This window comes from Carcharodon carcharias, chromosome 5 (genome assembly GCF_017639515.1).
Source record: "Carcharodon carcharias isolate sCarCar2 chromosome 5, sCarCar2.pri, whole genome shotgun sequence".
NCBI classification, from domain to species: Eukaryota; Metazoa; Chordata; class Chondrichthyes; order Lamniformes; family Lamnidae; genus Carcharodon; species Carcharodon carcharias.
Window position 1 is genome coordinate 33,164,367 of NC_054471.1, and position 12,037 is coordinate 33,176,403.

The following is a 12,037-nucleotide window of genomic DNA, read 5'->3' on the forward strand; positions in this document are numbered from 1 at the left end:
AGCACTGCAGTGCCATTAAGAATTGACACTGTGCTAACATTGCAGCCTCCCCTTTTGTATCAGGAGCTGCAGCTAATTGTGATACCAGTCATGACACACTAACAGGTCCGTTTCTGTGTTAACATCACATTCAAAGTGAGACCCAGTTCAGGTTCGAAAGCTAAAGGCCCGGCACCAGTTTGCTTCGTAAGCGTTGTCGTTTGGTGCGACGTGCATAATGAAAGGATCATGGGCAAGAATTGTACTTTCTTTTTGTTTCTGAATCCATGAGCATCATTTTGTGTTCACTGAATCTCCTGGCGTCTCCTTTCCTGTCAAGTCACCCATGATTTCTTGAAGCACTCAAAGCACCTGCTCTCCCCATCCACCTCCCACCTCCCACCCACCCCCCCCACCCCACCCCCACAACGGCTTCTTCTCTCACAGTAGATTTTCCGTCAGCCTTGCCCAAGTCCTCCTTTAAACCGTGCTCTCCATCACCCAGTCCGAGCTGGAATACACCCCTTTGGTAATCTCAAGGTCGTCCTCGTCGTACTGGACGAGCACGCCGTTGACCGACAGGCTCCTCTTAGTCCAAATGTTGGTGATCCTTTTGGGGTAGCTGTAGCACTGGGTGGAGGCGAAGTCACCCATGTCGAACGAGTGGCTGCGCCGAGTCTTCCCTTCCATGGGCAGCGTGAGGAGCTTATTGAGCCGGGACTCGCTGCGGCCCAGCAGGGGCTCCTTGTCCGAGTACTGAGCCAAGGTGGACGCTTTGGAGTTGTAATCCTCCTCCTTGCGCTGGCACCTCAGGTCGAGGGAGGCGAAGGCCCCCATAAGGCGGTCAATGTTGTGCCTGGACCTGGATGTGGATCGCCACTTCCGGGAGAGGGTGCTGCTGTCACTGTGGAGACTGTAGCAGTCCTGGCTCGAGCCCGAGGATGAGGAAAGGCTGCTGTGGATGGAGCCGCAGTTGAACTCCAACAGCTCGCCCCGTCCCTCCGCCTTGGGGTTGAACTGTGGCAGGATGCCATTGTGAATGGGGAACGCCGCTGTCGTCTGCGAGCACTCGTCACTGACAGTTGCCATCTTCTCCTGGCCATTGCAAAACTTGTACTTGAGCATCAGGGTGACGATGAAGACCAGCAGCGAGGCGACAATAATGCCCCCGATCACCAGGATCATGGTCCCGCCTAAAAAGTGGCTGTGGAAGGATTTACACTGATTGTAATCCTCTCTAGTCATGAATTGGATGCATCCCACCACGTTGGTGGCTGTGAGAGTGGTGGCTGTGTCATCCCATATCGCCAGGACACAAAGGTCATAGCCAGCTCCGGACACCAGGTTCTTCACGACGAAGGCTTTATTTGAAGCAGGGATCATCCTGGAAAAAAAAAATAACAATAACACGATTAATCTTGTGAAAATTTGATTCATAGTGCCTTAATTAAGATGGCTGATGATATAAAGATATGTGGAAAGCCAGTTATGAGGAGGTCATAAAGGTTATGTAAGAGACTATACAGATTAAGTTGTGAGTGGGCAAAATGTTGGTGGATGGACTACAATGTGAGCTTGTCCACTTTGGCAGGAAGAATGGAAAAGCAGCATATTATTGAAATGGAGAGAGACTGTAGAATGTTGCAGTACAGGGGGAACTGGATGTCCTGGTACATGAATCACAAAAAGTTAGTGTGCAGGTACAGTACGTTATTAGGAAGGCAAATGGAATGTTTGTGTTTATTTTAAGTGGAATGCAATATAAACGTAGGGAAGTTTTACAACAGCTGTACAGGACCTTGGCAAGACCACATCTGGAATTCTGTGTACAGTTTTGGTCTCATTTGAAAAACCATATAATTGTGCTAGAAGCAGTACACAGAAGGTCCACTCAACTCATTCCTACGATTAAAGGCTTATCTTATGGGGAAAGGTTGGACAGGCTGGGCCTGAATCGATTGGAGTTTAGAAGAATGAGAGGTGATCTTATAGGAACATATTAGATCCTGAGGGGACTTGACAAAGTGCATACCGGGAGGATGTATCCACGTGCAGGGGAGACTAGAACCAGGGGACACAGTTTAAGAATAAGATATCTCCCTTTTAAGATGGCGATGAGGAGAATTTTTCTCTGAGAGAGTCGTTAGTATGGGAATTCTCTCCCCCAGAGTAAGTGGAGGCTGGGACATTGAATTTACTCAAGTCTGAGTTAGAGAGCTTTTTGATAGACTAGGGAGCCAAGGGTTATGGGGGGCAGAGAGGAAAATGGAGTTGAGACCACAACCAGATCAGGCCATGATCTTATTGAATGGCAGAGCAGGCTCGAAGGGCTGAATGACCTACTCCTGCTCCTATGTTCCTTTGTCTGTGTTCCTTTTGGTTTCCTTACTTAAGGAGGGATATACTTACATTGAAACAATTAAGAGAAGGTTCATGAGGTTGATCCCTGGGGTGAAAGGGTTGTTTTATGAGGGAAGGTTGAGCAGTTTGGGCCTGAAACAAAACAAAAACACCTGGAAAAACTCAGCAGGTCTGACAGCATCTGCGGAGAGGAATACAGTTAATGTTGCAAGTCCGTATGACTCTTCATCAGACCTAAGGAAAAATAGAAATGAGATGAAATATAAGCTGGTTGAGGGAGGTGGGACAGGTAGAGCTGGATAGAGGGCCAGTGATAGGTGGAGGCAAAGAAGAGATTGCCAAAGATGTCATAGGCAAAAGGACAAAGGGGTGTTGACTGTGGTGATATTAGCTATGGAATGTGCTAATGGTGACATTAATGGTAGAAAGCAGGATGAGCAAGTGATAGATTGCCCTAGTGGGGGTGCGGTGGAGGGAAGGGATCGAAATGGGCTAAAAGGTGGAGATAAAACAATGAATGGAAATACAGGTTTTCATTGGAGTTTCGAAGAATGAAAGGTAGGTGGCACTGTTTCAGGATAAAGGGGTCTCCCATTTAGGACAGAGATGAGGTTGAATTTTTATTCTCTCAAAGGGTCATTAGTCTTTGGAATTCTCTTCCACAGTGAGCAGTAGAGGCTGGGCTCTTAAATATATTTAAGGTTGAGTTAGATTTTTGATTGACAAGGGAGTCAAGGATTATAGGGGCCAGGCAGGAAAGTGGCATTAAGGCCACAATCAGAACAGCCATGATCTTATTGAGTGGCAGAGCAGGCTTGAGTGCTTCTGCTCCCATTTCTTTTGATGTTATTTACATAGAATGCACAGCACAGAAATAGTTCCTTCAGCTCGACTGGTCCAGGCTAGTATTGATACTCCTCACCATGCTCCTTCCAGCTTACTGCATCAAACCCTATATCACTAACCCTTTACTGTGTCAATACATCGCAAACCACTTCGCATGTATTGACCAGGAATATCCCTAAAGCTGTTCCTGCTCTACCTTCATAACCTCACCAGGATTGTGGTAGAAACCCTACTTATCTATGCAAATGGCACTTTTACCTCACTTCCAGAAAAATTACATGGTGGGATGGGAGCAGATTTGCTTAGTCCCTTCCAATTGCTCTCCCAATCTGTCTCTTTAACCAATGACCCCTTTTCCCTGATCTCCTTGAGTCTCAATTCCCCTTTATTCCCAATTCTCCCTCTTTCCTGATCCCCACCCATTCCCAATCCCCCTCATTTTGATCCCCCCATACCTGATACCCATCATTCCAGATCCCCCCTCATTCCTGATTCCCCAATTATTCCCGATCCTTACTCCTCTTGACCCCTCCTTCCACCAGATACCCACTCCACCAGATCTCTATTCATTCACAATGCCTCTTCCCCTGATCCTCCTCTCCTCCTGATACTCCATCCTCTTAATCCCTCCTTCTTCCTGGCCACCCCCTCCTCCTAATCCCCTCTTCTTCCTGGTCCCCTGAATTTCTGATCACCTCTCCTCCGAATCCCCCCAACCTCCCAAACCCCCTCTGCTCCTGATCCCCATCCCCCCTGATCCCCGCCTCCTCCTGATCCCCATCCCTCCCGATCCCCCCCCCACCCCCCCCACCCACCCCTGATCCCCACCCTCCTGATGTCCTGGTACCCGAATCACAAAACGTTAGTATGCTGGGACAGTAAGTGATTAGGAAGGCAAATGAAACATTTCCAATTATTGCAAGGGGAATGGAATATAAAAGGAGGGATGTTTTGCTACAGTTGTGTAGAGTATTGGTGAGGCCACATCTAGAGTACTGTATACAGTTTTGGTCTCCTTATTTAAGAAAGCATTAGAAGCAGTTCAGAGAAGGATCACTCAACAGATTCCTGGAAGGAGGGGTTTATTCTATGAGGAAAGGTTGGACAGGGTGGGTCTGTATCCACTGAAGTTTAGAAGAATTAGAGACAGACCTTATGGAAACATATAAGATCCTGAGGGAATGTGACAGGGTGGATGCTGAAAGGATGTTTCCCCTTATGGGAGAGACCAGAACCAGGAGACACAGTTTAAAAATTAGGGGTCTTCCATTTAAAATGGAAATGAGGCGAATTTTTTTCTCTCAGAGAATCATGAGTCTTTTTTAAAATTCATTCTCGGGATGAGGGCTTCGCTGGCTGGGCCAGCATTTATTGCCCATTCTTCGTTGCTCTTGAGAAGGTGGTGGTGAGCTGCCTTCTTGAACCGCTGCAGCCCATGTTGTTTAGGTACACCCACAGTGCTGTTAGGGAGAGAGTTCCAGGATTTTGACCCAGCGACAATGAAGTTTTCTTCCCCAGAGATTGGTGGAGGCTGGGTCATTAAATATTTTTAAAGGCTTAATTAGATATATTCTAGATTGACAAGGGGGTCTGAGGGTATAGGGGGCAGGGGGAAAGTGGAGTTGAGGCCACAATCAGATCAGTCCTGATCTTATTGAGTGGTGGAGCAGGTTCGAGCAGCCGAATGGCCTACTCCTACTCCTAACTCGTATGTTCGTATGTATGTTTGTATGTTCACATGCTTTGCAGGAGCCTAGTTCAAACTCTCTAATCTTATTTTACATAAGACATCTTCAAAGGCCACAGGAAGAGGAGATGCGCATGGCATTAGCTTGTTAAATATTCCAATCCAGGGACTAGCTGTAAGTAGACTACATCATAGGGTGCAAAGCCATTAGAGTCAAACCTTTGAAGAGTGCTGTCAGCAAGCGCTCCTTCACACAGAGCGTAATGGCAATCTAGAAATTTCTTCCCCAAAGCGCTGCTAAGGCTAAGGAAGTCAATTGAAAATTTTAAAATATAGATGGTAAATCAAAATAGTAAATCTGAAAATTGAACCTCTTCGACCTTTAGCGCAGGAAGTCTAATTGTTTGTCTGCACTGTTTACCTTGCAATTTTTGTGGTGAACGTGTCAAAAAGGAATTTATCACAGGTACCCCTCTGTTTATTACTCAGTGATACATTTTACTTATCTAGCCATTTTATTTACTTTAGATTATAGCTAGCCTAGGCTTGGGCTATTGTAATGTCATTGTATATGCAGTATCTGAAAACCGGGATTATCTAAAATTCAAAATACAATCGGTCCTGAAAGTTTCGGATAAAGGATACTCAACCTGTAGATGAGGCTAAGGCCAAGATTAATCATAAACAAAATTAAATGGTGGAACAGGCTCGAGGAGCTGAATGACTTACTCCTGTTCCGAAGTTCCGCTATTCCTACTAATAACTTGTAACTCACATTCTGACTCCCCAAAGCCTGTCCACCATCTACAAGGCACAAGTCAGGAGTGTGGTGGAATAATCTCCGCTTGCCTGGATGAGTGCAGCTCGAATGGCACTCAAGAAGCTCGACACCATCCAGGACAAAGCAGTCCGCTTGATTGGAACCCAATCCACCAGCTCCACTCTCTCCACCACCAACGCACAATGGCAGCAGTGTGTACCATCAACAAGATGTACAGCAGCAACTCACCAATGACTCTTTCGAAAAAAACTTTTCAGACCTGCAAGCTCTACCGCCTAGAAGGACAAAGGTAGCAGATGCATGGGAACACCACCACCTGCGGGTTCTCCTCCAAGCCACATGGCATCCTGGCTTGGAATTATATCGTTGTTCTTTCACTGTCACTGGGTCAAAATCTTGGCAATCCTAACAGAGCTGTGTGTGTACCTGCTCCATATGGACTGCAGCAGTTCAAAAAGGCTGCTCATACCTAAAGGCAATTAGCTACGGGCAACAAATGTTGGCCTTGCCAGTAATATCCATATCACACAAAAGAGTAAAAAAAATTCTCCGTGTGAGTTAAGGGGCAGGATTTTACGGGTGGCAGAGTTTCCCTGCTGTGCTGGTTGTCTCTCAACCATTAATCGCTCGGAGTGTGAACGGGCTGGAGACAGGACCCCAGCCCCTCACTGGCGAGGAAGCTCCTCTCCCCATTGAGATGTCAACCCTGTAATCCTAACAGTGCCAAAGGGAGCAGCCTTCAGGACTGGGGCCACAATCAGTCCTATCAGTCTAACCACCAGAATCCAAAGAACCAAGTAGGTGCAGGGTCCTTTGGTGGGTTTGGGAAGAGAAGTCTGGATGTGGTGGGGAGAGGGGGCTTGTGAGTCTTGATGGAGAGACCAGGGAAGGGAGCACCTGCTGGGGTGGTGGTGTGGGAGGAAAACCCTGGCGGCTGCCCCAATCTGAAAAGGGTGCCAGTGATGGAGGCTGTTTCCCTTCTCCAACTTTCCTGTCCGAGGTTCAAGCGAGGTGGTTTTTCAGGCTTCCACCCCCACCACCCCAGTTCCTGAACTTTCTCCGCCGGCTTAAAAATGGGAAAGAACTTAAGGGTCTCAATTGGGGTGAAGGTGGGTGGGTCGCCGTAGGCCTCACACACACCCCCATAATGTGGGGGAAAGGTCCTGAGCAGGCGGGAAGACCACCCAGAGAATTCTACGGGTCCCCTGCCTGCGAACTCACCAACGGAGAACAGTAAAATTCTGCCCAAGGTGTCCAAAGCGGTTCATAACATAAGTCAAAACTTTTCCAGACATAAAAGTCTTCTATCAAGTGAATCCTTGATATTTTGTATCATACACCAACAAATCACAACTGGTCAATCTAGAAAGAAGTATTGATTGAAAGAAAAAGAAAGCCTCTCAGTTCTTGTTGTTTTTTCAGACCTGAGGAGCTTCCGACAGAAACAGTAACTTGACTCTAGCTGTACTGGATATCATGAATTTCCATATAGGTTGTGGTGTGGGGAGCAGGGGGAGGGGGAATAGAGAGTTAGTTTTAAATGAGCAGGAAAGATCATTAACTAATAATCACAGCCATACTCCAGACCACAGATTACTCCATAGAAGTTTTGCATAAGAAGCGAAGGTTGAAGGAAGACTTGACAGATTTGATTTAATGTCATGTGGGGCATGGACAGAGGGGAAAGCACTAACCTGTTCCCATTGGCTGAAGGGTTGAGAACCAAAGGTGATTTAAGGTGATTGGCAAAAGAGCCGAAGGCATCGTGAGGAAAAGCCTTTCCTTGGGCAGTGAACGGTTAAGGTGTGGAATGCCTCTCCGGAGAGTGTGGCGGAGGCAGATTCAATGGTGGCTTTCAAAAGGGAATTGGATAATTAACTGAACAGATATAAAAAAAACATTGCAGGGCCTATGGGGAAAAGGTGGGAAAGGATACTGGCTGATTTGTTCTTGACAAACAGCCTCCTCCTGTGCCGTAACTGTTCTATGGTTCTAGAGAGCATGCCACGCTTTGTGTGGCCAAAATGCGAAGAAATCTGTCACATCTTTTTGTTTGCCCCAGATTTCCAGGAACTAATGAAAAGCTCTTTAAGATAAACTGCGCGGACTGATTGCCTTAAATTTGACCAGTCCTTCATTGTCGCTGGGTCAAAATGCTAGAAACTCCTACCTAATAGCACTGTGGGACTACAAGTACCACACGCACTGCAGTGATTCAAGAAAAAGGCTCCCCACCACCTTCTCAAGGGTAACTAGAGAGAGACAATGAATGCTGGATTTACCAGCAGTGGCCACATCCTGAGAATGCATCTTTGGAAAAACTCCACTTTTCTTCATTGGCTTCCATTTCCCAGTAATCAATCAAAAAATTGAAATCCGTTGTCATTATCTGCCCACTTCGTTGACGCTCACAAGCCACTACAACAACAATTTGCTTTCATACAGCACCTTTAATGCAGTAAAACGACACAAACCAAGGGCAGGATTTTCCAGCCCTACACGCCGCTGGGATCATCCGGTCCCACTGAATCCACCGCAGCGAGTCCCGCCACAGCGGGCCGGAAAATCCCAGCCCAAATATCACAGGAGCATTACAAACAAACTTTGGCATCACGCCACATACAGGGATATTAGGCCAGGTCAAAGAAGTAACTTTTAAGGATCATCTTAAAGTAGAAGTGAGAGGTAATTTAACATGCATTTCGAGGATAGCAGCATGCCATCACTCGAGGGGAAGTGTGTCAGGTGATCCAGTCTCAGTTTCCCTTTGGCCTGTGAACAGAACACATCACACACAGTTCTGCTGCTGGTATCTTCAAGCTTTCTATCCATGTATATCTGCTTTCATGTGTCTAATCTTAATAATTGAGCCCACAACGTGTTTATACCATCCCTTATGAGTGATTGGTGCCTTATAAAAACATGACATGGTACTCAGCGGTGGTTTAGCAGTGTGGCAGCAAGATTAAATACAGGTATGACATGGTTAACAGCTTTAGATCGTACTACATGGCATGAGGTGACCCTTGACATTCTGGTCAGACTGCAAAGGAGTCACAGTTGGAGAATGTTGAAATCGAAGCGTGGCAACTGCACAGAAAAGCTTTGATGATACATGCCGGGACAGTGCTCAAGTAAAGAGTTGGTAAGCAAATGGATCCCTCTTGGTGCGATTGTAGTATATAGCCTGTCTGTTCAGTGAGTGGGCTAGTGCGTCGAGAGGGCCAGCACCTGGTTAGCTCAGTCAGGACAGACAAGTGACCAGCGTGTAGGCAGGATCAATAGCAAGTGAGGGAGAGTCAAACAAAATAAAACAAATCTTTCATAGAAATTGGGCCAGAGAAGGTTGCAATAATATTGGGGTGGCTTTGAGTTATTGAACAATAAATTGAATAGAAGAAGCAGGATATTGTCAAAATGTCCACACAGTTCCCCAGTTTGAGTTGGGACACAGTTGACTTACTCTCCAAATTCAAAATGTTTAAACAGTGTGCAGAGTTATGGTTTCTTGATTCAGATGTGTCTGAAGCAGTCAAGCAAGCTATAAAAATGCACCCAGCAATTAGGAATGAAGATGTACACAGGCTGAACAAGTCAGGATTAACAGAAGAGGAGTTAAAGGATACCCAATAGATATGGATTACACTGGAACGCTAGTACAGTAACAGTTTAAACTTTTGTATTCATCAATTAGAGTTTATGTTATTTCAACAACAGCCTACACAACTCAAAGACCAACTCATCAACAGGTGCAGAGAAAAGTACACATACTGTGAATTTTCAAATGCAGAGCTAGCAGACAGGATTGTTGAGCTGGTGAAGCATTCCAGAAAGATCTGCTAGACAAGCTCAAAATGTATAGCATCAAAGTGCTAATTAAGGATGGACACAAGCATGAAGTGATCCTCACAGGTTGACAAAGCTTTCAGATCCTAAGCACAACTCCGATTGTTGATACACTCACTAGAACACCCAAACCTTGGGGGACAACATCAAAGGTGTGGCCTTCCACATGCACCAAGGAAATGCACAGCTTTCCATCAATTCTGCAAGGCATGTGGCAGAAAGGGCCACTGGCAGGGACAGTGGACTAGAGCAAAGGCTGATGCAGCTACAAAGAGCAGTGTACTGAACCAAACAGACCATGTACAACAGGTACTTTCAAGCAATAAGAATGACCATCCGTTGTCCGTACATGAGGTGATTGACAAACCAGAAATTGGCAACAATGTGCATAATGAGATGAAAAGCAGTAAAGACCAGTTTCATACTGTCAATCTCATAGACACCCTCAAACCAACTGAAATGTTTGCCAAGATTCAAATTTTCTGTCCTATGAAAGTTGGAAACTATTCATTATTGGCCAGGATTGACACAAGGGAAAGTGCCAACATCCTACCCATGCAGATTCTAGCCAAGGCATGTATCCACAGACATCGAAGACCTTGGTGAAACCTACTATTGCACAACTTCTAGCATACAACGGTTCACTAATTTCATGTGCAGGACCCATTGTCCTGGAGTGCAAGTGCAATCAATCCTCCTGGGTATCAGGATGTTCTACATCGAGGAGACTAAAGGCCCACTGATAGCAGGTCTACTGGCATGCTGTGACCTCATACTACTGACAACCCATGGAACCAATCAGACCTCACCAGGCATATTAACCTCAGAAAATACTCCAACGCCTCAGTTCATGGGTAAATATCAATGTATCCAAAACGTTTTGACAAAATGGGCAGTTTCAAGGAACTGCAACATTACACCCAGAAGAGAATGCAAGTCTATCAATTGATCTGCCACATAAATGCAGCATTTACTTACAAGACAAATTAAAGGTCGAACTAGACAAAATGGAGAAATATGGAATCATTAGAAGAATTCAAGTGCACGCAGGTTGGTGCAGCTCAATTGCATGTGTCATAAAGAATGATGGATCATTGAGTGTATACCTTGATCCAAAGCATTTAAATGTGGCTTTGAACATTGTCCTTACGTAATACCTACATTAGAAGAGTTAAATCCAAGAGTTGCAGGTGCAAAATTCTTCTTGAAACTTGATGCCAAACATGGTTACTGGTCAGCCCATTTCACGGAGAAGCCCCAAGAGCTTATTACATTTCATACCCAGTTTGGCTGACACTGTTTTCAGCAACTTCCTTTCAAGCTATCTATTGGCCATGATCTCTTTTAAGTTCACTTGGGCAGCATTGCATGTACTGTGCCAGGATGCATCAGTATTGCCAATAACATTGCTGTTGTGGGAAGAACAAAGCAAGAACATGGCCATAATTTGCACTTATTGATGTAAGTGGCACGTAATGAAGGATTGGTGTTCAACAGTCTGAAACGTGACATCCACGTGCAGGAGGTCAATTTCTTCAGTCCTATTTATTCCAGTGCTGGCATAAGCCCCCATCTAAGTGAAACAGAGGATATTAAAAACATGCCAACTCATCAAGATAACAACAATCTTTGAATATGTCTAGGTCTCTTTAATTTCTTGTCTCCATACATTTCCAACTTCACTCAAAACTCTTCATCACAAAGGGAATTGTTGAGATAGGATGTGCCTTTCCTGTTGTACGAACACCATCAATATCTCTTTGAAGTTCTGAAACAGTCATTATCAGAAGCATCGACATTGCAATCTTACAATTCCAGGGAGACAACTCCCCTGGAGATAGATGCCTCACAGAGAAGTCTGGGAACATGCCTATTACAAAAAGGCAAACTGATTGCATTTACTTCAAAATATCTGTCTGTAACACAATCCAACTCCTCTAACACCAAGTGGGACACATTAGCTTTAGTATTTGAAAACATGCATTTTCATAACTATCTGTTTGGTAAAAGATTTGTGATAGAGTCAGAGCACACGCCACTGGGTTTGGTGAAAACCATTGGCCAGTGCACCACTAAGATTGCAACGTCTCCTGATAAAGATTCAAGGTTACGACTGTGAGGTTAGATACAATCCAGGTAACTTGATGGTCACATTGGATACACAGAGCAGATTGCCTAACCCAGCGACAGTGGAAGATGCACCTTTAGAGCTCCAAGGTGACTTCATTGACATTGAATTTGAAGATGCTCTCCAAATTGATCTGGTACATTTTGTGCAATGCAAATGCCAGTAGCTACGAAAATAAATGGTGAAAGATTCTACACTGCATGAACTGTGGAAAACCATTATTGAATGATGGTCTGATTCAATTCAGCATGTCCGTGACCACCTGAGGCCATTTTGGCCTTATCAGGGTGAGCTAGGCATCTCCTGAGAAATCATTTTTTAAAGGCTGGCAGGTCATCATACTGGAACATTTGCACCCTGATATTCTTCAACAACACATGGATATAGATTGGAAGGGAAGGCTTACCAG

The 12,037-nt window shown here is 45.2% G+C and overlaps 1 protein-coding gene across 1 annotated transcript in view; it reads right to left on the reverse strand.

Moving 5' to 3' along the window:
• Nucleotides 1-459: 459 nt before the first annotated feature.
• Nucleotides 460-12,037, reverse strand: part of LOC121278201 (leucine-rich repeat and fibronectin type-III domain-containing protein 2) — a 162,437-nt gene continuing 150,859 nt past the window's right edge. The window contains exon 3 of the mRNA XM_041188380.1: nucleotides 460-1,363. Coding sequence (XP_041044314.1) covers nucleotides 460-1,363 — 904 coding nt within the window. The remainder of the gene's footprint in view (nucleotides 1,364-12,037) is intronic.